The 27,882-nt window shown below is 37.8% G+C and overlaps 1 protein-coding gene across 1 annotated transcript; it reads left to right on the top strand.

The window, feature by feature from the left end:
• UQCRC2 (ubiquinol-cytochrome c reductase core protein 2) lies at window positions 1-27,882 on the top strand. Its single transcript, XM_090277782.1, has 14 exons — window positions 1-112; window positions 2,902-2,985; window positions 3,081-3,230; window positions 4,089-4,153; window positions 5,630-5,686; window positions 6,083-6,207; window positions 8,965-9,062; window positions 11,354-11,411; window positions 18,578-18,673; window positions 18,988-19,187; window positions 21,512-21,592; window positions 23,531-23,607; window positions 25,759-25,912; window positions 27,620-27,882. The coding sequence occupies exons 1-14, from the start codon at window positions 80-82 to the stop codon at window positions 27,701-27,703; spliced, it is 1,362 nt and encodes a 453-aa protein (XP_090133908.1). The 5' UTR covers window positions 1-79; the 3' UTR covers window positions 27,704-27,882.

The raw sequence follows: 27,882 nt of genomic DNA, 5'->3' as shown, positions 1-27,882 counted from the left end.
GCTGGGAACTTCCGGCCGTCGCCACCATCTTGCTTTCTTATAAACTGACAGTGACCCTGAGTCAGAGCAATTTGGGGCCATGAAGCTGCTAAACAGAGCTGGGTTCTTCTCGGTGAGCATAGCCAGCGGGTTTGGGGAAGGTTGGGGAGCAGTTTGTCGGCAAGGTGATGCGAACCGGAAGGGCTTAGTTTGGGGTCTTGGACCTCAAGTCTGGTCTGCCCTTGAGCTGAACCCTGCAGCGGGGTTGCAGGCTGGGTGGGTCGGACGTTGGAGGCCGGGCTCGTGCTATACGCAGAAGTGACCTAATGAAAGAAAACCTGAGGGAGGGAGCGGGCTTGCGAGCGAGGGTGAAGCGACCGGGTGGAGAGACCGCTGAAGGTCACTGCTGCAGTTGCGTGCCCGAGGAGACCATGAGACCTGGGGGCAGGAGGCCGGCGCGGACCCAGCCCCTCACCCTTACCCTGGCAGTTGCGGCCTCTGCTTCTTGGTGTCTCTCGGAGCATCAGTTTCCCCAGCGGTGAAGTGGGCTTAGGAGTAAAATGATAAGAAATGAGCTAATGCCTGTGAAGTCATCACTGCCTAGAACTTGATTATTACGGTGACCCAGCAGTAGGACGTGTGCTTTTCTAGATCTCGTTCGACTTCCTCTTTGGGTCTTTGGTCTGCCCTCAAGAGCTACTTAAGGCTTCTTCTTCAATCCCAAATGAAACACAGCTGTCACTTGGGAAAAACTCAGGTGTCAGGTGTCGCTGTGCAACATGGTTATCAAGGGGGGAGATCGGAAAGCTCTTAAAAAGCTCAGCTTTGCTAATTTTGCCCCGGGGAATAGTTGGCAATATCTGGAAACATTTTCGGTTGTAACAACCTGTGGAGAAGTGCTGCTGGCATCTAAAGGTCTGGGTTGGGGCCAAAACATTCTACAGCCCAAAATGCCAATAGTACCCAGCGTATTTATTAGGTAACCTAGTAACCTGCTAGAGGGAAGTGCAAAAGGTCAAGGAATGGAGTTTTCCTGTGCTTCATGTTTAAATAGATATACTATGGATTATACAAATGGCCATAATTTAGGCTGTGATTGTCTTAACCTTCTTGTCACATCTAGACAAACCAAAGTTTAACAACCCTTTGAGGGCAGCCCTGTTAGACTGGCTAAAGATCCCAAAATCTCGGTTCCATCCATACTCACCTTCCAGTAGGGGAAAAAACCTCAAAGGTAACAGTTGGAGAGTACCAATGTGAACAAATTACAGTAAACTTGAAAGTAATTACTAATGTTCCTAATTATAACATTTTACATAATTTATATGTATTTTGCTATTAAAATAAGTTTTTTAATTGATTGATTTGACAGAGAGAGAGAAATATCAGTTTGTTGCAGAACCTATTTATGCAGTCATTGTTTGATTCTTGTATGTGCCCTGACCAGGGATTGAAACTGCAACCCTGTATATATGCGGACCAGCTAACCAGCTGAACTACCAGGCCAGGGCACTAGGATAAATCTTTGCAGCTGATTTGAATGAGACAAATTATAGGAAGCACATGACCAGCGAAGTGTCACTGCTCAGGTACATTTGGGGGGAAAGTACTTAAATCCCCCTTGGCAGTGGCACTATGAATTATTCATATTTGAACTGCTATACCCACATGTCTTAAATTTTAGTTTTTGGAAAATTAAAAGCCAAAATCACAAGTAGGGTTAACTATACTACACCCAGCAAACAAATTGATGATAAAGCAAAGCTAATTGTAACTATAATTAAAAAGTACTAACAGCAAGTGAAAACTAGGAATCAACTAGTGCACTGCTGCTGAAAGCACAGCAACGCACCCTCTGCCCTTCACATTTGATCATATGATCTTGGGAGTACCGAGTTTTTATTAATTCTTAACATATCCACTAGTAACCTCATAAACCTTAGGCATAATAAAACAAATTCTGTGTCATTGTATATCATTTGCCAAAAAAAAAGTTACGCAGTTTAGATTCATAATCCATCATTTAAAAGGACCTTTTAAAATATTACACATTGAGATTCTGCGTGATGGTGCTATGGATGAAACTATTGTTAATCTCAGGATGATATAAATTTTTATTAGTCAAACAAGCTATAACCCTTCCTTGTGTAGTCTCAGAGTAGCAGACAAGAGAGTGAAGATACTATGGGAAACATTTGGGGCTTGATAGAAGTTTTTCTTGGTACATTGTATTTTTTAAAATAATTTGTCTGTTTATTTATTTTTAGAGAGAGGGGGAAGGAGAAAGAGGGAGAGAAACATCACTGTGTGGTTGCTTCTCACTCGTGCCCCCAACTGGGGACCTGACATGCAACCTAGTCATGTGCCCTGACTGGGAATTGAACCAGCAACACTTGGTTCGCAGGCCAACACTCAATCCACTGAGCCACAGCAGCCAGGCCCTACATTGTATCTTTTATAAATGTTACTAAAATGATTAAGGAGATTGTCATTTCAATTGGAAAATAGACTAAAAAGATGAGACTCTTTGGGCAGATAAGGGAAGCAGTAATGCTAAGATCTACAAAAGAATGTGGATGTGACAGTTCCACACTTCAAATAATTTCAAAGCATTAGAGCTAGAAAGAGCCACTTGAAGATTTAGTAAGATAGTTAAAAGACAAAATAAAATACAGTAACTCTTTACATAGTAGAAGTGAACATGTAGAACTTGGTATTCCTTCAGGCTCTACAAATCACAAAAAAAATAGAGGTTTAAGAGAGGCTTAGGTAAATGGTTAATAAGTTCATAATAAGTTAATCAGTTAAATCTTCCCATACAGTTCTTTTACCACTGAACATCTTCTATTGCTTAGACACACTAGGATACAGTACATTGTTTTTCTGAGAAGTGTGTGTAACCTGTCTTTTTTGTATTTTTAGAGATTTTATTCCCTCAAAGTTGCTCCCAAAGTGAAAGCTACAACTGCCCCTGCAGGAGTGCCTCCACATCCTCAGGACCTTGAGGTTAGTCATACTGAGTTGCTCCCTAGAACCTATACATGCCTTACTATCTTGGTAATTTAAAGATTATTCACATCTCTACTTTATTTTAAATACAGTTTACCAAATTACCAAATGGTTTAGTGATTGCTTCTCTGGAAAACTATGCTCCTGCATCAAGAATTGGTTTGTTCGTTAAAGCAGGCAGTAGGTACGAGGACTCTAACAACTTAGGAACCTCTCATTTGCTTCGTCTTGCATCCAGTCTGGTAAGCAGCTTTACTGCCTCAGTATGTTTAGAAATGCTGTGGTCTCTTGGTCCTACAGCAAAGAAAAACTAAAAGCAGTGTTCCTGTATTAATTTGCTAGGGCTGCCATAGCGAATTACTGCAAATTGAGTGGCTTAAACAACAGAAATGTATCCTCTCAGGCTGGCAGTCAAACTCAGGGTATCAGCTGTACCATGCTCCCTCTGATGACTCTAGGAGTCTTTCATTGCCTCTTCCTTCCTGCCTTGTGGTGGCTGGGAATCCTTGGTGTTCTTGGCTTACAGCTGCATCACTCTTGATTTCTGCCTCTTGTCACAAAGCCTTCTCTCTGTCTCTGTGTCCAAGTTTCCCTCTTGATTGTTCCATTCATATTAGATTTAGGGCCTACTCTAATCTAGTGTGACCTCATTTTAAATATGTTTGCAAAAATTCTATTTTCAAATAAGGTCACAGTCACAGGTTCTGGTTGGACATGAATTTTGAGGGAACACTTCATCCCTGTACAGTCCCCTAATATAACATGTGTCAATCAGAATATTTGTGCTAGAGTATAAGAAATCAGTTTTTAAAAATTGAAAGAAAATTATTCTTTTCCATATGCAAATCTCATTTAGAATAGACTGAAAATCTAATAAACTTATATTTGATAATGGAATTTTTGCCTAAATGTACTTTATCTGAAAATCTATACTTGTGCTTTTTGGTGAACTCTGGTTTATAATTCTTAAACTAAAAAGGATCCACTATTTAGATAAAGTTCCTTTGAATTTAATGACAGATGTTAAATTATAATACAGTGTGCTATTTGGCAAACTTAGAATTTAAAAACTACTAAAAATACTTGTTTTTTCTTTTAAGACTACAAAAGGAGCATCATCTTTCAAGATAACTCGTGGAATTGAAGCAGTAGGTGGTAAATTAAGGTTTGTTGCAAATAAGTATCAGGAAATAAATACTGAAAACACCAGTGTTTTTATTGTAAGGGAACTTTTCTGTTATCAAGGTGGTTAAAGATTTCTTAAAGAAGGCACAAGAAGGAAAAGACTAATGAATTTGACTACATCAGAATGTAAACATCTTTATGCTTTAAAGTAAAAATGTCATTAACTGGGAGTAGATATTTGCAATGTACATAGTGTGGAGAGGATTTTTTTTGAAAAATAAAGAATTGCATATTAGGGGAAACAAACAACCAAAAAGAAGATGGCTAGGCAGAAGATAGGAATAGGCTATTCCCAGAAAAGGAAGCCGGAAACAGCAATCTTCACTTGTAATCAGTAGTTCACTAATCATTCCTCACCCATCAAGAGTTTTTATATCTTGTGTTGGCAGTGTTACGAGAAATGGAGAATATCTAATACTGGTGGTGGGAGTATAAATTAATTCAACTACTTAGAAAAGAGTCAAGGAATATCTAGTAATATTGAAAATGAGCATATCCTACAACCTAACATTTTTTAATCCACATGAACAAAAATGTTTTGTAGAGCCTGGAAACAATTTAAATGGCCATCTTTAGGGAGACAGATAAAGTATGATATAGTCATATAATGGGATTACTACATAGCAGTTAAAGAATGAGCTAGATCTGAGAATAAGCATAGACTAAAAAAAATGTTTTGTAGAAAAACAAGTTTCAGTATTTTTTAAAAGATATCAGGCATTTGTAATTTTTTAAAACAATAATATGTAATGCTTATTAATATATTTGTCTCTAGAGTGGAAAGAGTGAGGGAATTAGCCTGGGTAGAGTGCAAAGGGATCTTCAACTTCAGTTGTCTTTTTTTTTAAGTTGTGGTAAAATATACATAACTTAAAATTCCTTTTAAGTGTACAGTTCTATAGTATTCAGTGACATGAAGCAACTATCACCACTATCCATCTCCAGAACATTTTCATTTTCCCCATTGAAACTCTGTAGTTATTAAACACAAACTCTTTATCCCCCTCCTCTCCTGCCCCTGCTAACCACCATTTTATGTTCTGTCTCTGTGGTTTTGACTACCCAGATACCTCATAGAAGGGAAATGATAGAATATTTGTCCTTTTATGAATGACTTATTTCACTTGCATAATGTCTTCAAGATTCATTCATATATAATAAGTCAGGTTTTCTTTCCTTTTTAAAATTAAATCATTTGTATTTTCTTATTAAAAATATACTTTTAAATATTTTTGTTTTGTGGTTATAGTTGGCATACAATATTATACTAGTTTCAGATATACAACATATTTTTAAAATATTTTTATATTTTAGTTGATGGGTATGTGTATTTTTATTATTTATACTTTTTTATGCTTCAAAATAATTTTTTCAAAGAAAATGGTTAATTTAACAGATATAAAGGAAAACTTCTGATTCACATAATTCACTGTACAGTAATTTATTTCTGATGCAGTGTGACTTCCACAAGGGAAAACATGGCATACACTGTGGAATGTCTACGGGATGATGTGTAAGTACCTGCATGTATTTAGGACATCTGCCTTTTTATTTTTCAATTGATTTCTGAGAGAGGGAGAGAGAAAGAGAGAGAAACATCAATATGTTGCTCCATTTATTTATGCATTCTTTGGTTTGCTTCTTGTATGTGCCCTAACTGGGGACCAAACCCACAGCCTTGGCATATTGGGACGACACTGTAACCAACTAAGCTACCTGGCCAACGCTAGGACATCTGCTTTTAAAGAAATATTAAACTGCTCAGTTTTAAATGTGGCATTATGACTCTGACTTTGTGCTTAAAACACTGTGCTTACCAGAGGGTTAAAGTTTAATCTTGAGAGTTATAAAGAATAGATGTTGGTTTTAAATTTTTGACTCCTAACTTGTATCTTGATGTCTTCTGTAGCGATATTCTAATGGAGTTCCTGCTCAATGTCACCGCAGCACCTGAATTTCGTCGTTGGGAGGTAGCTGCCCTTCAGTCTCAGCTAATGATTGATAAAGCTGTGGCTTTTCAGAATCCACAAGCTTGTAAGTACATTTTCAGATTACATCAGTTTATAAGATATTATGTTTTCAAGAAGATCAATTTATAGAGAGGGGAAAAAATGTTGAAGTTTTTTTCTGCTTGGGTTTGAAAATGCCTTTTCCAGAAATGTGTCCAGTTTTTAAAATATATTGTTTGTTCTTTTGTTTCTAAACATTTATTTTGTTGATTATTTTTCATCTTTTATAGTACATATTAATTATGAAATCCTAGGCATTTTTCCTGCCACCCCACACCATGGGGTGTTTTTTGGGGGGGGCGGGGGAGTTGTTTTGGTTTTGCTTTCACCAAATCCAGCAGCAATTTATTGGTGCTACTGACATCATTGTTTATTTTTACATATTACTGTTACTGTTTAGCCAATCTGCCTTTATTGGGTTTTTCCAAAGCAATCTACTTTTTTTTAAATAAGACCTTTTTTTGTATTCATATTTTGTATTTATGTAATGTTTGACTATAATTTTGACAAGTACAACTGGCAAAGCAAATCTGTAAACAAGTAATTCACCTTTTGATAGGAGCAGATGTGCAGGTAGACCACTCAGGTCTAAACAGGTGACCAACTACAGGGGCTCCATGTGGAATGGACTTCTCTCAGAATGCAGGCCTTTTGCAGGAGACCCACTAGCTTGGTGCTCCTGACCACAGTAACCCCAATGAGCTCATGCCCTGTGGAAGGGCCAGTGGGTTGTGGACAGCCTGGGGCCACTCTACAGTATGTCTTCAGAAGGCTCTGGAGGAAGACTAGGTGACCTCAGAGAGTGACAGAGTGGCCAACAGGTGGAAGCAGACCTCAGAGTGCCTTGGACCTTTTATTGATCTGTCCCTGGCTCAGAGCTGCAGGAAGCCGATGCTTGTCCATAGTTTGGCCCCTCCCACAAATGACCAGGCCCAATAGAGGCAGCCACAAACAGTGAATAGCAAGGTAGCTCCAGACAGGTAGCCCAAGGCCAGTTACATGCAGAGTCTGACATTAACCTGCACCAGAACCCCACCTGAGTGGGACCCAGAACCAACATAACCAGTGGTGGGCTTCAGACCACATCAGAGCTCAACCCAACTAGCCACACAAGCAGTACACCCAAAGAGGGAGCTCCAGCAGGCACCACCAGACCCTGCGGGTAACAACTCCGCCTCGGGGAACAGCCCCTGCACAGTGACTCATACACTGTAATGAAGATCTATGCTTATAATCACCCAGCCTGATAGTTAATTACACCCAAGAAGGGGCCTACAGCATTCAAGACTCAAATACAACAGGAGAGTGAACAAAACCCACTCAAGAAACATTCTTGGAACATTTAGCTCAGGTGTTCTGGAAAATTGCACCACTGAGCCCCACAGGACACCTTCATTACAAAGCAATCATAACAAGTTTGAGAGTCATAGTAGATTTACCTAATGTACAGAGACAAACACTAAAAGGCAGAATGCAGGTCTGTTAAGAGAGGGTCTTCTCCCTCCAACATGAGTGCTTGGCTCATGTTAATTAATACTGTTTCATAGTGATAAGTTTGTGTCAAAAAGGAGTATGATCTGTGTTACTCTAGACCTCTACAAAAGAAATAGAATGGTTTGTTTTTTTTTAAGATTTTAGTTATTTATTTTTAGAGAGAGGGGAAGGGAGGAAGAAAGAGAGAGAAACATCGATTGGTTGCCTTCTGCACACCCCCAACCAGGGACCTGGTCTACAACCCAGACATGTACCCTGACCAGGAATCAAACGAGGAATCAAACTGAGGACCTTTTGCTTTGCAGGATGACACCCAAGCCACTGAACAACGCTTGTTAGGGCAGATTGGTAAATTTTAGAAAAATGAGTTGCTTCTTCCCCACTGGTAGCAGTGAGACTCCAACCCTCCTTTCTGCCTGAACAGTTACTGTAGTTTGCTGGCAGGTGTCTGCCTGCAGGTTTACATCCTCAGCCCATCTTCCACATTGCTATTACAATGATCCCTCCGACAATAAAATCCAGTGGAAGTTTTTTACAGGCTTCTAATTACATAGGGAATAAAGCCCAAACTCATCTGGCCCTGCCTGTCTCTTTTGTTTCTTGCTCTACCCTTTCCCTCTTCTAGCTGCAGTTCCACTTTGAATCAAATTATTGTACTTTCTGCTGCTTGAAATGCCATTCCCAAAATACTTACCTGGCAAACATCTACTCATTCTGTAAGACTCATCCCAGATTTTTATTTTTAAGATTTTATTTACTTATATTCAGAGAGAGGGGAAGGGAGAGAAACATCGATGTGTGAAGGAAACATCAGTTGATTGTCTCTCACACACCCCCAGCTGGAACCTGGTCCACAAGTCAGGCATGTGCCCTAACTGGGAATCAAACCAGTGACCCTTTGGTTCTCAGGCCAGCACTCAATCCACTGAGCCACACCAGCCAGATTTACCTTCTTTTAACTCCTGTCTAGCTCCCACTGCCTTCCCCTGTGCCCCTCTGCACTTTTGATGTACTGTTAACCTAGAGAGGGGACCTAGAAGTAAGTAAAATTCAGATTAAGTGACTTGTTCAAGGTCACACAGCAAGTCAACTTCCTGAAGCCCAGGACATTATAGTTTCGAAATAATACCAGGTACATAGAAAAGTGTTTAGGTTGGGACTCAAGCATGTATTGTAGACGCTTACTATCATATAATCTTATTTTTCTCTGCACTTTTCAACTGGTAGAATTTTTAAAGTTGCCTTAAGATGACCAAAGCTTTCTAAGTCTTCTTTACTTATTTTATAGGTATCATTGAAAATTTGCATGCTGCAGCTTACCGAAATGCTTTGGCTAATTCCTTGTATTGTCCAGACTATAGGATTGGAAAAGTGACACCAGATGAGGTACTTTAATTTTTTAGATTTTATTTATTTACTTTTAAAGAGTGGGGAAGGGAGGAAGAACGAGAGAGAGGGCAAGAAACATCAGTATGTAAGAGATACATTGATTGGTTGCCTCTTGCACAACCCCAACTGGGGACCCGCCCTGCAGCCCAGGCATTTGTCCTGACTGGGAATTGAACTGCTAACCTTTCAATTCACAGGCCAGCTCTCAGTCCACTGAGCCACACCAACCAGGACCACGTCACATTTTAAAATGTGCTTATTTCACATTAAATTGAATGTTCATCTGTCATGTTGGGTTTGTGTGCTAATTTTTTTTATCTTCTAATTTGAAAAATTCACCTGTTTCCTTTTCTTGTTTGCATTAGCTTTTTAGCTAAAATTCTATCAGAACAATTTTTTATATGTTTTAACCTTAAAAATTATATATTATAAAGGGGACATACTCATTACTGAAAATTCAGAAACAAGGACAAGCAAAATGAAGGAAAACACCTCACATATGTAACGTCACTCTTCGTTAATGTGTAGGTTTACTGTCTTCTAGACCCTTTTCTCTGTGTACATATCTTTTTAAAACACTATTAAATGTTTAAATATCATAATCTTGTGACTAAAAATATTTACCTTTGTGAAGATAAATTAGGTAGCTAAAAGCACAAAGCAAAACATTTATTTATCTATTTTGGTATTGTTTATAATTGTGAAAAATTAGAAACAAGTTAAATATCCAACACTGGAGAAATAGTTAAATAACTATGGAACACTATTCAACCATTCAAATTATTAATTGATATGGAAAGGTTTTGTAATGTATTGTCAAGTGAAGAAAAGACAATTTGAGTATAATATACCAGAGTCCTATTGTCTTAAAAAACAAGATATGTGTTGTATGTCAACTGTGCTTTTATTTGAAAAATAGTAATAAAGTGTGTGTGTTATAGATAAATACCAAAAGATTAACCAAGATTATTTCAAATTATTAGCATTTTTAAAACGTGTCCCTAGGCTAAAGGAAATTCTAAAGAAATTGGTGCTACAATGCTTTGAGCAATGGAAGCATTCACTAGGGAAAAAAAAGAATTGGATATCCAAGGTAACTCCATATTTATAGGAATCATTCATTTTAGGGCACAAAAATTTGGTAACTTGATTAGAATTTCAGTTTCATTACTCTAGCCTAGTCATTCTCAACATTATGACCCATTCCCAAAGAGCCGTTGTAGTCATTTTTTACTACGTTCCCCCCCCGCCTTGAATTTTTAGTACCCAGATAACACTGAATATCTGTTTATGTACTGTGTTTTTATTTGTACTCTGTATATAAAAGGCATAAGGTTTTTTTCTTACCCTTAAGAACCAGTTTTCATTCCCTTGAACAATAGTGTTCCTGTTAAGAATACATGTTTAAGCCTGACTTTTGTTTGTATATTAGGTCTAAAATAATAGTATAAATCAGTGATTCTCAAATCTCACTGATTCTCAGAGATAGGGAAGATAGGGGTAGTTTTAAATAAAGATCCCAAGATACCACATTGAGTTCTACTATATATCAGTTTGTATAGTGAGCCTAGGGATGGGGTCAGGGTGAGGAGACAGTGACAGTTTTTTTGTTTTTTAAGATAATTTTTTCATTATCCAGGTTGAAAACCCTGGTATGGACATAATCTTATGGCCAGATGGGTGAGAGGTGCAGTGAGGTAATTCTGTCAGCTCTACTGTAGAATATTAATAGTGGTTTAGTACTACCTGCATAAAGACAAAAGAAACCTGATATGCTACTTAAGTCACGTCATAAAAATCATAAACTACGTTCAATTTTTTTCAAGTTCAAGCCAGGGTGTGCTCTAATTTTTTATTCCCTTTTTTATTCTTTTTATTTTTTTCAGTAACAGCTTTATTGAAATGTAATTCATATACCATACACTTTACCTATTTAAAGTCCACAATTCAGTAGTATTCATTATATTCACAGTTATGTAACCATCACCACATTCAGTTCTAGTGCTTTTAAGTAGTAGTTTTTAAATAAAATCTAGGTAGTCCTTCATTATTTGTTATAACAACTTTTAAAGGATTATTTTTCTACTGAACTGCAGTTTAAGTTTTTATAGCATGCTATTTTCCTTTTTAAGTTTTCATATGGTGTGATTTTTTTTTGGTGTGGTTTTTTTTTTTCTCATTAGCATTGATCCCCCTTGTACACTTGTCTACCTCCACCCAATCCCTCCTCCCCCACCTTTTTTGTGTTTATACCAACATAACCTAACAAATGTTTTTAACTTCCTCAGTTACATCACTATGTTCAGAACCATTTTACAAGTGCAAGAATGGCTTTGATTGGACTTGGTAAGTTGGGAGTTGCCTACATACTGATTTGCTTTCTTAAGAGTAGTCTTTTAAATTGTAATTAGGTGAATATGGATTGAGCAAAATTTGACAGCTCAGTCCTCTGTTTATGTCTCATAGGCAGTAAGTAATGAGATTTTAGTTGCTAGTGTTTTTTCTTTTTTTTCTTGAAAAGCAGAATCCAACATTTAACTTTGTAAACTACTAGCTTTAAATTTATTACAGTATTTGCAAAACCTATGACAAAGGGCAAATTTCTCCAGATCCTTTACAATTTGTGTTTGTTCTGTTTTGTTCTGGTTTGTTTTATTATTTTATTTTATTATTTTATTTTTTTACTGAACAACTTTTTAAAAATTGTTTTAATGTGTGTGAGCCAGAGAATGTGCAGGCTGCTTCTGTTTGTTTGTTTTGAAGAAGTACAGTTTAATAGAGAAATAGGCAAAGTGCATGAGCAAACTTGTGTGTGTGTGTGTGGTCATTTAGCATTGTAAAAGATGGTCAGCCTCACTAAGAAAATTTTTATCTGTGAGATATGCAGAAAATTAAAAGGTTGACACTACCCAGTATTACCCAGGGTTTTGTAGTAGGCACTCTCAAAAATTGTTGGTAGGAGTATAAACTGATAGAACATTTTTGGAGGCCTATATGAGTATACCAAAAATCTAAATGTTTATGCTCTTAGACCTGACAGTTTTACGTTTTGGAATATAACCTGCAGAAACATTTGGTCAAGTTTATAAAATAGTTGGTTGAGAATATTAATTGCAATATTCTTTTCTCATTCATTGTTTTGTAAGTAATAGCTTAATTGAGGTGTAATAATTCATATACTATGAAATTTACCCTTTTAAGGTATACAGTTCATGGTATTTAGTATAGAGTTGTGCAGCTATTACCACTTTGTAATTTCAAAACATTTTCATCATCCCCAAAAGAAAACCCAGTCATTAGCAATGACTCCTTATTCTACCTCCTCCTTGCCTTTCTGGCAACCACTAATCTACTTTCTGTCTATACATAGTTGACTCTTCTGAATGTTTCACTTAAATGGAGTCATACATTATGTCACCTTTTATAACTGGCTTCTTTCACTTAGCGTAATGTTTTCAAAGTCCACTTAATATTATAGCATGTACAGTGTTCCCTTTTCTGGCTGAAAAATATTCCATCACCAGTTAGACATACGGATTGTTTCCACCTTTTGGCAATTGTGAATATAAACATTTGTGTAAGGTTTTTGTTAGATTAGAACACCTGTTTTTAATTATTTTGGGTATATGCCTGGAAGTAGAATTGCCAGGACATATGGTAATTGTGAAGCCATTTGAAGAACTGCCAGGTAGTTTTCCAAAACCATTGAACCATTTTATATTCCCAGCAACAGTGCACGGGTTCCAGTTTCTCCACATTCTCACCAACTCTTGTTATTTTCTGCCTTTTTTAACCATCATTTTTTTCAGCTTGATTGACTTAATCAGCATATATATAACATTGTATAACTTAAAGCTGCACAATGTGATTTGATATGCATCTGTATTGCAAAATGATTGCAACAATCAGGTTGGTTAACACCTTCATTATCACTCATAGTTACCTTTTTCTCGTGTGTGGTGAGATCTTTTAATATTTATTAGCAACTTTCAAATATATAAAACAGTTTGTTAACTATAGCCATTATAGTTAACTGGAAGTTTGTACCCTTTGACTAACCATCCATCCTCAGCTCCTGACAGTAACCATTCTACTCTCTGTTTCTATGAGTTCAGCTTTTTTTTAAAGTATATTTTATTGATTATGCTGTTACAGTTGTCCTAATTTTTTTCCCCTTGGCCCCCCCTCTGCCAGGAACATTCCTTCCCTCCAGGTTCTTTGGCTTCTCCACTTACTTTACTGTTCTTAACATCCCCCTGTCTATTCCGTACCTACCAGTCATGCTTCTTGATCCCTGTACCTTTTCTCCATTTCTCCCCCTTCCCTCTCCCAGCTGATAACCCTCCATATGATCTCCATATCTATGGTTCTGTTCCTTTTCTAATTGTATGCTTAATTAGTTTTTCTTTTTTTCTAATCATTTGTTGATAATTGTGAGTTTGTTGTCATTTTACTGTTCATAGTTTTGATCTTCTTTTCCTTAAATGTGTCCCTTTAGCATTTCATATAATAAGGGCTTGGTGATGATGAACTCCTTTAGCTTTATCTTGTCTGGGAAGCACTTTATCTGCCCTTCTATTCTAAATGATAGCTTTGCTGGATAGAGTAATCTTGGATGTAGGTCCTTCCTTTTCATCACATTGAATACTTCTTTCCAGTCCCTTCTTGCCTGCAAAGTTTCTTTTGAGAAATCAGCTGATAGTCTTATGGGAACTCCTTTGTAGGTAACTTTTCTTTTCTCTTGTTGCTTTTAAGATTCTTTATCTTGAACCTTTTGCATTTTAATTATGATGTGTCTTGGTGTTGTCCTCTTTGGGTCTAGCTTGTTTGGGACTCTGTGCTTCCTGGACTTGTATATCTATTTCATTTGCCAAATAAGAGAAGTTTTCTTTCATTATTTTATCAAATAAGTTTTTAATTTCTTACTCTTACTCTTTTCCTTCTGGCATCACTGTGATTTGGATGTTGGTCTGTTTAAAGTTGTCCCAGATGTTCCTTAATTCTCTCATTGTTTTTTTTCAATTCTTGTTTCTTCTTTCTGTTCTGGGTGAATGTTTATTTCTTCCTTTCATTCCAAATCATTGATTTGAATCCTGGCTTCCTTCCCATCACTGTTTGTTTCCTGTATATTTTTCTTCATTTCACTTTGTATATCTAATGCATAGGAGTTCAAGTTTAATTTCGGCAAGCCCCCAATAAATCTGCCCCCACTAATTGCTGACCCCAGTAACTGCCTGTGCCCTGCGGTTATCCTGTTTAACAAAGATATCTTTTTCTGCTGCCAATATTTTAGTAACTTCCCTGTTGTCAGAGCGTACTTCCCTATTACTAGCTCCATCTGGACTTTTGAAAGTCCCACCAACTCCCCCACCCATTAAAACCCTCCACTCTGTTTCTATTCTGGGCTGCAGTCACTCAGACTCAGCCTGCCTGCTTGAACATCCTTCAGTATAGGCTTTGAGCTGATTCACGACTCCTCCCTTCTTCTTTGCACAAACCTAACAGTAGTATAACGTTCACTTCTTTATTTTATGGTGTACTCAATCATTTCTCTGAGCATCCTGAAAACCAGTGTTTTGAACTCCACATCTGATAGGTTGGCTATCTCCATTTCATTTACCTCTTTTTTCTGGGGTTTTGTTCTTTCATTTGGGCCATATTTATTTGCCTCCTCTATTTGGCAGTCTGCCTATGTTTGTTTCTGCTTTGAGAGCTGCTTTGACTCCATGTCTTGGTAGTATGGTCTAAAGTAGTAGGTGTCCTGTAGGTTCCAGTGGCACAGCCTCCCCTATCACCCAAGCACGGTACTCAAGGTGCACCCTTTGTATAGTCTGAGTACACCCTCCTCTTGTAGTTGAGCTTTGGTTGCTGTTGGCAGATCAATGGGAGGGATTTAGCCAGGTTAGTCAAGTGCAAGGACTGGCTATGACCACTGACCACCAACCTCCACCCTTCATGGAGGATCAACTGTGCAAGGTCAGGGCGTTGGTGCTCTGACATGGTCTGTAGCTGTCCACTGGGTGCATTGGCCCTGGGGCTTCCCAGGTGGTGCAGGCCAAGGTCAGCCCCCACCTGTGTTTTGCCCAGGGCACCCTGCCTGAGCTATAAAGTAATCTGAGATGGGTCCTACTTGTACTGGGCTTGGAGATTCCCAGGGAAAGCCAAGCTGTGAATGTAGGCTGACTTTTGCTAGAGCCTGGCCTAGAGCTCACTGAGGCCAGCTGTTGATTGTTTGATAGGATTTAGGATGTTGTGAAGCAGGAGCCAAGATCAGCCATTCAATGGAAAAGCAGCTTGGGTGTGGCCATAAGTTGGGTCGGGAAGAGTCTCTGGGGATCTCCCAGGTGTAACAAACAGTGTTAGCCAGGTTGATGGAATCTCAGATATAGCACCAGCTTGCCTGCTCCATGAGGGGAGGGTTTAGAATAGAGACAACGGCCTCTGCTGGCCTTGATGCCATACACTTTGGTTTCTCCCTGTATACCACTGGTGCCTTCCAAGCTGCTCCCCCAGTGCTAGAGCTCAGAGAGAGGGAGTCTGAGTAGGTAAGTGTGTATGTGGGTTCTTTAAGATGAACCGCTTGGGGCTCCAGTAGTTTCTTCTACCAACTCAATCCCCGCTATCTTGATGGATATTGTTACTATAATTCTGTAGTTGTCAAACTTCCATTCAACTCGATTTCTGATGATTCTGACTAATAGTTCTATATTTTAGTTGTAATTTTGATGTAGTTGAGCAGAGAGGCGAGCCATGTCTGCCTACACCGCCATCTTGACCAGGTCTTCTATTTTCTGCCTTTTTTTAAAAATATGTTTTATTGATTATGCTGTTACAGTTGTCCCAATTTCACTTCCCTCTGCTTCCCTCCAGCCGGTGGCCCCCCTCCCTCCAGTTGTCCCCCCCTTTTAGTCCATGTCCATTGGTTGTGCATATAGTTCTTCTCAACCTCTTCCTGTCTATTCCATTCCCTCCTACTATGCTTCTTAATTCCTTTACCATCTCCCTCCTTCTCTCCCTTTCCCCTCCCTGCTGACCTCCCCCCAGTATGTTCCCCATACCTATAGTTCTTTTTCCACTCTCGTTGCCTACTTAGTTTGCCTTTGTTTCAATTCCCTAGCTTCTGTTGTTGGTTCTTGTGTTGCAGTTTTCATTTTAATGTTCATAATTTTGATCCTCCTTCTTCTAAACCAGTCCCTTTAACATCTCATATAATAGTGCTTTGGATCTAATGAACTCCTTCAGTTTTATTTTGTCCTGGAAGCACTTTCTCTGCCCTTCTATTCTGAATGACAGTTTCGCTGGATAGAGTATTTGTGGCTATAGGTTTTTGCTTTTCATTACTTTGAATATTTCTTGCCAGTCCCTTCTTGCCTGCAGGGTCTCCCTTGAGAAATCAGCTGATAGTCTAATTGGGACCCCTTTGTACATTATTCTTTTCTTTGCTGCTTTTAAGATTCTCTTTATCTTTAATTTTTGACAATTTGATTATAATGTGTCTTGGAGTGGTTCCCCCTGGGTCCAGTTTTTCTGGAACTCTCTGTGCTTCCTGGACCTGTAAGTCTATTTCCTTCCCCAAGTTCGGGAAGTTCTGCTTCATTATTTTTTCACATAATTTTTCAATTTCTAGTTCTTCTTCGCCCTCTGGTAATCCTATAATCCAAATGTTTGGTCTCTTACAGCTGTCCCAGAGGTTTCTGATCCTCTTCTCACTTTCCTTACTTTTTCTTTCCTCTTTCTGCACTGGTTGACTGTTTGTTCCTTCCCTATGTTCTGGTTTGTTGATTTGATCTCTGGATTTTATTTCCTCACCACTTGTCTCGTATGTGTTTTCATTTGTTTCAGTATGAGTGGCTTTCATTCCTTCCCTGTCTTGTTCCAAATCTTTTGTTAATTCTGTAAGCCACCTTATAACTATAGCTCTGAACTGAGCCTCTGAAAGGTTTCTTATTTGTTCGTCTGTCAGGTTCCTCATCTGCTGCAGTGATTTGCATCACTGGGATTTCAGTCGCTGTCTCCTTCATTTTGACAGATTTGTGTTTTGCTTTGCTTCTTGGGCAGGCGCAGGCTATAGATGGCAGAGCCCCGTGTACTTGTCACTACCTGGCGGTCTGCAACCTTTTTCGCTGCATTGTGGCGCTTTGTGTGGGGGTGGGGGTCCAAGAGGGATTCCTGCCTTTATTCTCCGCTGGGAGACCGGGATCCATCCCCCCACCCTCTGGGCCTCGCCGTCCAAGGCAATGTGGGGGCTGCCTTTCCCAGTGTTGGGGTCGCAAGCTGCCGGGACTCGACTGCAGCCGAGATTGCTCCCCCTGCTGCTCTCCCCACTGCTACCACAAACAGCACCACCCCACCTTTCCGTTCTGGTTCCGATTTCGCCCCTCCTGCCCGTCAGGTCAAGCACCGCTGGTTTATAACTTCATACGTTGGGCTTCCATGTAGTTTTATTTTCTGGAATTTCTGGTTATCTTTTTTTTTGAGGTAGTTATATTCCTTTCTAGTTGTAGAGGGAGACTGAGCGTGTCTGTCTAAGCCTCCATCTTGGCCAGAAGTCTCCACATTCTCCTATTTTCTGCCTTTTTGATTATGGCCATCCAAGTGGGTATGAAGTAGTATCTCATGGTGGTTTTGATTTCTATTTCCCTAATGACTAATGATGTTGACCTTTTTTTTGTGCTTATGACCAGTGTTTTTTGCTTATTGGTCATTTGTATATCTTTAGAGAAATGTCTGTTCCGGTCCTTTGTCCATTTTTTAATTGGGTTGCTTTTTTGTTTGTTTATTTAAGATTTTATTTATTTTTAAAGAGAGGGGAAGGGAGGGAGAAATAGAGGGAGAGAAACATCAGTGTGTGGTTGCCTCTTGTGCACCCCTAATTGGGGACCTGGCTGACAACCCAGGCATGTGCCTGACCAGGGAATGGAACCGGTGACCCTTTGGTTCACAGGCTGGTGCTCAGTCTCCTGAGCCACACCAGTCATTGCAGGTTGTTTTTTGTTTGTTTGTTTTTTATTTTCGAGTTGTAAGACTTCTTTATATATCGTGGATACTAAATCCTTATCAGATACATTCTCTGTGTTGTCTTTACTCTCTTGAAAGAGTCCTTTGACACATAATGAATATTGTTTTAATAGCCAACTATTGGAAACCTAAATGTCCATAAAGAAGGTATTAATTAAATAAATGATCATATATTTATATAAGGGAATTCTTTATATAACCATTAAAGTTTTAATGTAGACCACTTACTCAGATGCAGATTACAAAAGACAAGTTAAAAACAATATCAGTAGAATAATACCATTTTGAAAAATAAAATGTTAATATTAATATAAGCATAGAACTATAAATGGATATCTCTGGGAGAATGGCATTTGAGCAGGCAGGGTCTCTTATTTTCTTTACTATTTACTTCTGTAATATTTGAATTGTATAATCATTAGTTTTTAAATGGATGTTTTATAATTGTCTTTTAGAAATTCTGATTCTAGTTTGTTTCCTTTCTGGTGAAATAGGTGTGAGTCATCCTGTTCTGAAGCAAGTTGCTGAACGGTTTCTGAACATGAGGGGTGGGCTTGGTTTATCCGGTGCAAAGACCAGATACCGTGGAGGTAAGTATTTTCTTCTATTAAGGTTAATTTTTCAGAAGGAATTACCCACCTCCCCACCAAATATATATCAGAGTGAAATAGGCATGATTATTTACTACCAGTCTCAATGTGGAAGGGAAGAATAGCTTGCTTGGGTCTTGTCTTTTAAACAGGTTTTGTGTGTTTTGGGGGAATGGCAGGATGGTTGGGAAAGCGCACCAGGCCTCAGAAAAGCTTAATCTTAGTGGGTTCATACTGTGGTACAGAATTATAATGAATAAAACCAGTGGTGACCAAACTGCTTTCTTCTTCACCCTCTCCTTACATGGCCCCAGGTGAAATTCGAGAACAGAATGGAGACAGTCTTGTCCATGCAGCTTTTGTAGCAGAAAGTGCTGCTGCAGGGAGTGCAGAAGCAAATGCATTTAGTGTTCTCCAGCATGTTCTCGGCGCAGGGCCACATATTAAGAGAGGCAGCAATGCCACCAGTCCTCTGTACCAAGCCATTGCCAAGGGAATTCACCATCCATTTGACGTAAGTATGAGCAGTTGATTTCTCCTCTTTTTTTTAAAGGCTCTGTGTTTAAAGTGTAGCCCTGATAGTCTGCTCTTAATGTTAATCTGCTCTTAAATTTTAATACAAACACAAAGAAAATCTTTGTAAAGTTGAAGAGACAGCCAGGCTTGATTTTAGTACTTCAGTGGGTCTACTGAAAAATTAGTGTCTTTTTAATTATTCTAATATACAGGGGCAGGCAAAAGTATGTTTATAGTTGTTCATATGGAAACTAATACAATAATTAGTAAATAATAACGTAAGAATAAACTATTTCGCATACTGACAACTGTAAACCTACTTTTTGCCCACCCCTGTAAAAAGAATACTTTAAAATCAGAAGTTCACACTTTAGTTCCCTTTAGAATACTAAAATTTTAAATATTAAACATTCCCTTAAATTCTAATTAGTCCTTTTCTACATTTTCTTCTGTTCCCTTTCGTTCTTATCAACCAAGTATAAAAGATACACACCAAGAAATTCTGGCTGGTGTGACCCGGTTGGGCGTCATCCTGTAAAAAAGGTCCTGGGTTCATGCCTAGGTTGCAGGTTCAGTACCCAGTCAGGTGCATACAAGAAGGCAATCAATTGATGTTTCTCTCTCACATCGATGTTTCTCTTCCTCTCTCCTTCCATTCCCCTCTCTCTAAAATCAATAAGCATGTCCTTAGGTGAGGGTAAGAAAGGAGCCCTGGCTGGGGTGGCTCAGTAAATTGCATGCCAGCCTGCAAACTGAAAAATTGCTGGTTCAATTCCCAGTCAGAACACATGCCTAGTTTGCGGGCCAGGTCTGGGGGCATGTGAGAGGCAACTGAAGGATGTTTCTCTCCCTCTCTTTCTCCCTCCCTTCTCTCTCTCAAAATAAATAAATAAAATCTTTTTTAAAAAAGGAGAAGAAAAGTGATGACATTTAATGATAACAAAAAGTCCATGTTATTTTAGAAGACACCTTTTTATGATAGTGAGGAAAGTGCTAAAGCTTGCAAAATAATGATATTCAAATCAAGAGAATGTAAAATGTCAACAAAATATTATTTAATGAGTGACCATTGTTTTCCCAATGTACTATACCTTTCGTGACATTCAGTGATATGCCTTTAAAAAGTAACATGTACTAAATTGTATGATTAAATATTCATAACTCCAGCAATACATGGCACAGGTAGGTTTATGCTTCAGTAAGTCTTTGGCCATTTGACACTTAGAAGTGGAAATTAAAATCACCCTTCTGCTTTTACTCCTCTGTTTAATATTTGAGTGCTAGTTTTCAAACTTTTTTAACAGAGGAACCTTTTTTGGCCAATACGATTTCCCAACTAGAATGCCCACACAAAAGTTTTTTCTTTTAAAGAAGTTTTAAAAGTTTACTTGACAATGAAACCCTTGGAATCTTCTATACAGAGCCACTATTTTAAATGATTTCTAAATTAATTCAGCTGCTGCTTTTTAAAATTTCCCCCAGATTTTCTTTCTCCTGGTTCATGTTCTACTTTGTTCTTCACCCTCAAGTGATAATTATGGCTTTGAAGTGGCTGGAGTTTAATCCTAATACAACAATATAATGTAACAGAAATTCCTAATTCAATATTTGGCCATAAATTTGGAGTATGAATAGGATAGTCTCAGAATTATAATTCAAGTAATTGAAGTGCCTTTTTTAATGCTCTGTGCTTTATATGGACTGTACCAGTGGTTCTTAAATTTTAAAGTACATGAGAATCACCTGGAATATTAGTTTAAAATGTGGGTCCCAGACTGCGTCTACAGAGATCTAAGTCATCTGTTGCAGGAAACTAAGTCTGTATTCTTAATAACAATCAGATGATCCTTATGTAAATACTGAGAAACCTTATCCTAGGCAGTTGTGTTACCTTAAGGAGCTTAACACTGTTTAGACAATAGTAATGCTGTTATCCAGAGGCTAAACTTTTTGCTACCTTGGACATAATCAGTAACAGCCACCAAGCAGAAAATTTTCCCTATCTCTTTGACTTTAGTCTAGATGTGAAAGTGAATTGGTAAAAAGGAGGTCACCGACAAGAGGGAAGAACTTGGGTTTGTCTAGTGCCAAAGCCGATAATCCATGACACTCAGCCATTGTGTCTCTAATAACAGTTCACAAATTCATATTTACATTAATCTTTAATCATCAAAACAGGTTAGCAAAAATGAAAGTAAACAAAATGTTAGTCTATTTTGCTTATATTATGAATGTACAAGTTTTTGTCTAAACAGTGTTAGGGAAATTGTGCCCCATTCTACCTGGTAGAATGACGTACAGTCAAGTTTCATTATATTTCAGGTTTCCGCTTTTAATGCCAGTTACTCAGATTCTGGACTCTTTGGGATTTACATTATCTCACAGGCTGCAGCTGCCGGAGATGTAAGTTGCAAACTCACCAATGCTCACAAGTTTTTTCCCTGCATTAACATGTTTTTAGTTAAAATACAGAAATGTTTGAATGCCATGACTTATCAGAGCTCTGTAACATTGAAGTGTATCTGCTGTGGAAGAAACTGAAACATGTATACTAATGCTTCCAGGAAAGGGGAAGGAAATGCTTCCTTGGTATTTTGGTTCTGTTTGGAGAAGTGGCATTGAGTTGTCTCTGGGACATCTAAATAGAGAGTTCAGGTGAGGTCAAGGCCAATATGTGTATTTGAGAGTCCTCAAAATACAGATTGTGTTGAAGTCAGGGTTTTGTATAAAAGACCATAGGAGAAAACTGAAGCTCCTTGTGCTGTATGCGTTAAGTGACTCAGGAAAATGGCCAAGAAAACAGGAAGAAAAAAAAAAGAGAAACTGATACATTTGGAGGCAAGGAAAGAATGATTAACACCATTTTGATCTACTCTGGATTAACATCCTTTTAGTTACCAAAGAGGTCCAATAATTTTAGCAAACTAGGATATCACTGGTGATATCAGTTTTCACTGGAATGTTGGAAGTAAATGATAAGGAATGAATGAGAAGAAAGAAATGCAAGGTGGGTATAGGCAGGTGGAGCTTGGATGCAGGGAGGCAGGTGATAGTTTTAGTAGGGTTTACACTGAGAGATGAAGTTAGAAGAAACATTCATAGTGAAAGGAAAGGAAGGTTGGAGCAGACACTGGAGGTAGGAAACTATAAATGGGAGGCTTGGGGCAGATGAATGGCTAGATACACACAAAATAGCAATTAGCAGTGGGGTAGATATCCTTGAGATGAGTGGCCACAAATTCACAGTACTGACAGGTCTGGTTTGCAGTTTTTCTTCAATAATATTCACTAGCCTAATCGAGGAGGCAGGTAGCAGGGTTGATCCCAGGTTCAAGTCCTGCTAAGTAGGCAGTTCAGGAGTATGAGGAGATAGCAGGGGAGTTGGGAACACTGGGAAGAGTGATTGAGGGAATATATTCTTGGATCTAGGCTAGACAGAAGTGAAGCCAGAGGGACCTCACAGAATTTAAGTGATTAGAGGGAACATTAAGTAGCAGATCCATAATGATGCCAGGGTTGGGATGGAGAAAATCATGGGCCAGGTTTATTAATTTCCTTATTCGGCATATATTTACCAAGTACTCACCCATATCACTAGAACTTGATTCCTTCTTGACCCCAGCATTCCTGGTATTGACAAGCTTTAAATTGGCTGAATGGATTACTACTTTCTTCTCAGTGAATAGTAAGAGCTAGCAGTATTAATTGCATGACACTTTAAGAGGCTGGGGAAATTTTAGAGGTGTGTATTCTTTACACGTGATTATAAATCCATGTTTGCTTTTCCTAAACCCCCCTGCCATCCTCTGCTACTTATTTTTTTTTCTTTTTTTTTTTAATGTTTTTTATTGATTATATTGTTACAACAGTTCCAATTTTCTCCCCTTTGCTCCCCTCCACCCAGCATCTCCCTCCCCCAGCAATCCCCCCCCAAGTCCATACCCCTGGTTCGTAAAAAATAACTATCCCCCCCCTCTCAAATATTAGGACCCTTTGTAATCTTGTAAAGGACAATGGGCGAAGGTCTCAAGCTCCTCTAGCTGCTTCAAGCTGGACATGGTTGTCGTCCTACCTACCCTTGGGTCCAGAAAACCCTAATAAGAGTGGTGCCACTTATTTTTGTAAGGAGCTTTGCTACCCTGTTTTTACAAACAACTGCATGATGGAACATTGGAAGTATAAGGAACACATAATGACTTAAAAACTCTATTCAAATGGATACTCTGCTATTTCTCTGGAACTAACCTTCCATCTTGTATGTTTGTCTTAGAGGAGCATTTGATTGCTGCAGAAGACTCTGGCACTGATCAGAGATGACCAGCTTTTCATTGTCTGTCCTAGGTTATCAAGGCTGCCTACAGCCAAGTAAAAACAATCGCTCAAGGAAACCTTTCCAATACAGATGTCCAAGCTGCCAAGTAAGTTTCAGTATTAGCTGTGTGTTTTGTGTTTCACTTATTTGAAAGTTATATTTTTTGTAGTTATAACAATATATATGCACACAAAGATTGAAAGATACAAAAAGGTGTTTAAAAAGAAGGGGAAACATATCCATATCCTACCATCTAAAGATATAATTGTTAACATTTTGCTTATTTGATTGGCCATTTTTATGCATTTTTAAACATAGTTGTTAATATTATATATGTATATATTTATTCTATTTAATAGCTGTTTATTGTAGAAATTTTAAAATTACAAACACAAAAAGATCTTTCGTTCCCAGTGATTCCTCTGTTTGTAACATGTTTCTATATTTTCAAATTACTAAAAATTTGTTACAAACTATTAATTGGCATATCAAAATATACTCAGAAGAAACTTTATTGCAATCGGAAATTATAAACTCTAAAAGACATCTTTGCATTTAAAATATTTGTATTTCATATTAATTTATTGGTATAGAGTCTCAACTGGGTTAAGACTTTTAAACATTATAACGAAAGGCTCTGCTTTAAAATATGTTTATATAATATTTTTATTTTTATATTCAAAGTCATAATGTAAAGATTTACACCAGTTTATAATCACACCACCAGTATATGAGTTCCTGTTCTACAATAACCATTAGCAATTTATTATTCTCTTTACTGACATGATAGACCAAAAAAAGATATCTGATTAAAAGATTGAAATACTCATCACCTATTTGGTGATTTTTAAATTCCCACTGTCCTCATTGAAAATACTAACAACCTCTAACTTGGTAGTTCTGGGGTTTTCTCTTAACTAAAAGAGAGACTTTGGGCAGAGTTGGAAATCAGCTTATATTTCATACCGCAATTTAAAACATTTAACTTTGACTCCATCCACTGAGGACAATTCAGAATGTCAATCCTGAAACTCAGTCTTCATGATCATAAGTACCCACATGGCAAGTATGATGGTGAAGTACAAGCCAGGAAGGAATAACCGATTGGTCATTTCTGCTCCCATTTGTATTATTACTTCTGTTAAATACTGAACACACTAAGAAATTGCCTGTCTTGAATAATGACAACACAGTTTATAAATATTGTATACGTGGAACCAAGGGTTAATAGAGTGTAGCTCTGTGTGATTGTACCAGAAATAAAACATAGTGAGAACAAATTGAAACACTGGATTTATTTTAGAAAAATATGTTTCAAAGCTAACTCATTTAAGGAAATGTATTTTAGTAAGTGTATGACAAAATGTAGAAAATGGAGTTTCAGTTATTAATGTCAGTGTGTTTGTTTTTTGCCATTTGGATGGAGTTGATACTTTTCCCCATAGGGTTCTTAGTCTTCCTCTAGTGAAAGAGAAAGTAAGGTGTCACTCCTCAATGGACAAATTAATAATCTTTTGGTAAAGCTTATTGCAGCTAAAATACCACTGTAATCAAGCTGGCAAATTGGTAAAATTGCTACATATAATTGTAATTATGTGTATATGGAAGTCTTGCTACAGCATGCCAAAGGAGGATAATTTCTTAAATATCTAAGGTGCCTTATTGAACACCAATTTATTTCTGGGAGAATTACAAACTGGATTTTATTTTATTTGAAATTGATGTTTTTGTACCCACATTTAAGCTCCTTGGGCTTTCCCACCTGCCTCCCCATTACTTTCTACCCTCAATGAGATAAATCCCAGGACAGAAATGGGACTGGGGTTGCGGAGATAGCTGCAGAATTAGCACACAACATTCTGCTAAGTGGACAGTGCTTTAAGAGTCCATATAGTTATTTTTCTTTAATAGAAATGCCTAAAATTATCACCAAGAAAGTATCAAGAGACAAGAGTTATTTCACTAATCAAAGCTTTATATTAAAATAGTTTTAACTAGATCTAGGTTCTAGTCCAAAGTCAAAAGGCAGTCTGTTGGGGGTTTTGTATAATCTTGTATTGACAACTTTCTAAATGATAATGTAAAAAGTGTAGTTGGTGAGCTGAAGAAATAGAAGGGAGGCCTTTAACAGTGTAAGATTTCAAAGCTGTTGGTTTACATACCAATATATATTTGAGAGTTTGGGAATTTTATTTATAAAATTGCCTTGCTCTGTAACACTGGCTTCTATCTTAATGATGCACCTTTAATTCGACAGGAGCAAGCTGAAAGCTGGGTACCTAATGTCAGTGGAGTCTTCTGAGGGTTTCCTGGATGAAGTCGGGTCTCAGGCCCTTGTTGCTGGTTCATACATGCCACCATCCACAGTCTTTCAGCAGATTGACTCAGTAGCTGACAGTGATGTCATAAATGTAAGCAAATGAAAACTTATGATTTAACATCAAATAGCTTGACCTTAATGATTCAATTTCAGAAAGCATGCACAAGCTTCCTTGGGATGTATATGTTATTCTTGTGCTGTTTGGTGTCTATCTGCCTGGTACGGAGGCAGGTGAGCTCATTACCATCAGATCTGCAAATAGCTTCCTTATCAATTCAGGCTTTATGTATTCTCATTCAACTAAATTACCATTAGGTTAAACCATTCTAAATTCTTAGAGGTCAAGAAGAATTGAACATTGGCAATTTTATGATTCAAACTAATAGTCAAGTTTGCTATTTTTTCTTTTCACTTTCAAGAAACAAAGTCTCTATTCTGCCAGTCCTTCACTATCCAGCATCTCAAGGTTTTCTTTTGTCTTCTCAGCCTGAGGCATTCTCCTGCTCTTGCTGTATTTTTCACAGATATTATTTCCTACAAGATGAGTTGTTGTTTTGAGGGCAAGGAATATATCTTATACTTCCTTTTCATATTCCCTACTACAGTATTCCCTCACTTATCACAGGTATTACGTTCTAGATAACCCCCACCCCCCGCAATAGGTGAAAATCCATGAAGTAGGAACCTTACATTTATTTTAGTATTTATATATATTTTATGGCTTTATAAACCCTTCCCACACACTTATAAACCATTCCCGGTCCCTTATTAACCTTTCCCACTCCCTTATTAACCTTTTCCACAGTTTTATAAACACTATTTATGTTCTTAAACATTCTGCACTCTTAAACCTATGTAACTAACAATATACATATACAGTACCACGAAGTCCTGAGATATAGCGAAAAATCCACGATAAATAATTAAATGTAATATTTTTTAAAATCCTGCAACAAGTGAGGCCACGATAAGTGAATCGTGATATAGAGAGGGACTACTGTATTCAAGAACTACAGAATAAATCCAGAAGCAGTAGGTTTTTCTAGTCTTTTCAGTATTAAAAACTTCAACTGCCATTCCATTATAGAGGTCTCAACCATCTTGTGACCAGATGTCTACCTGGTGTAGGAACAATGAGGATGGAAAAAAGGGACAGTTTATTTTAAGGAGTAACCCTGATATAATTTCACTTGGCCCAAAGTTTATTACACACTCTTCCAAATGTCTGTCCTCATATACTATTATGTGAGTCCCAACCCAGCTGCCAACACTACCATCCTTTAAATAAAGGTGACCTGAGATAATATGGGGGCTGATACTTATGGTATTACACTTAACCTAACAAACCAGCCTTTGAACTTGTAGTCATGGCATAAGGAATACTAAGGTAGAAAATATGACTTTTAAGTTAACAATCTGTATTTTTATTAACTCAGACTATTTGCCATTGTAATACAGAAATAGGAAAGAACCAAGGCCGACTCTTTCTGTTTTGCAATGTCATTGAGGTTTTCCTTATCCCCATCTTTAACAGCTATCCTAATATTAAGAGCACCACATTTGCTCAGGCACACATATGATGGGATACTCAAAAGAACAGCTGAGCTTTTCCTGAAATTAAAATAACACATTAGCCCTCTCCTGTAGTTAAATTTTTACAAGAGGCTGATAACAGAATTGATGGCTTAGAATGTCCTGTCCATAAACTTGAGAAAAAACAGAATAAATAAGTTTAAGTACTTGATAATACATGTTCTTATTTCTTTTAATTTTATGCCTTTTGTTTGTTTACTTAAAGGCTGCAAAGAAGTTTGTTTCTGGCAAGAAGTCAATGGCAGCAAGTGGAAATTTGGGGCATACACCTTTCGTTGATGAGCTGTAATACTGAAACACATTGCAGGAAAGAGCTGGACGTTTTCTTAACCCAGAGCAGTGAACACTTGAAAGTCGGAAGTCTATAATGTAATATTTTCTTTTTTTTTCAATGAGGTGAAATATCTTAAAAAGTATAAGTGGAGGTTGTTCCTAGCCAACCTTAAGTCAATAAACATTCTAAGTATT

The sequence above is a fragment of the Furipterus horrens genome, unplaced genomic scaffold (genome assembly GCF_987537825.1).
Source record: "Furipterus horrens unplaced genomic scaffold, mFurHor1.1.pri manual_scaffold_5, whole genome shotgun sequence".
Lineage (NCBI taxonomy): Eukaryota > Metazoa > Chordata > Mammalia > Chiroptera > Furipteridae > Furipterus > Furipterus horrens.
Note: the sequence above shows the minus strand (reverse complement) of the source record. Positions and strands in the feature narration are given on the sequence as shown.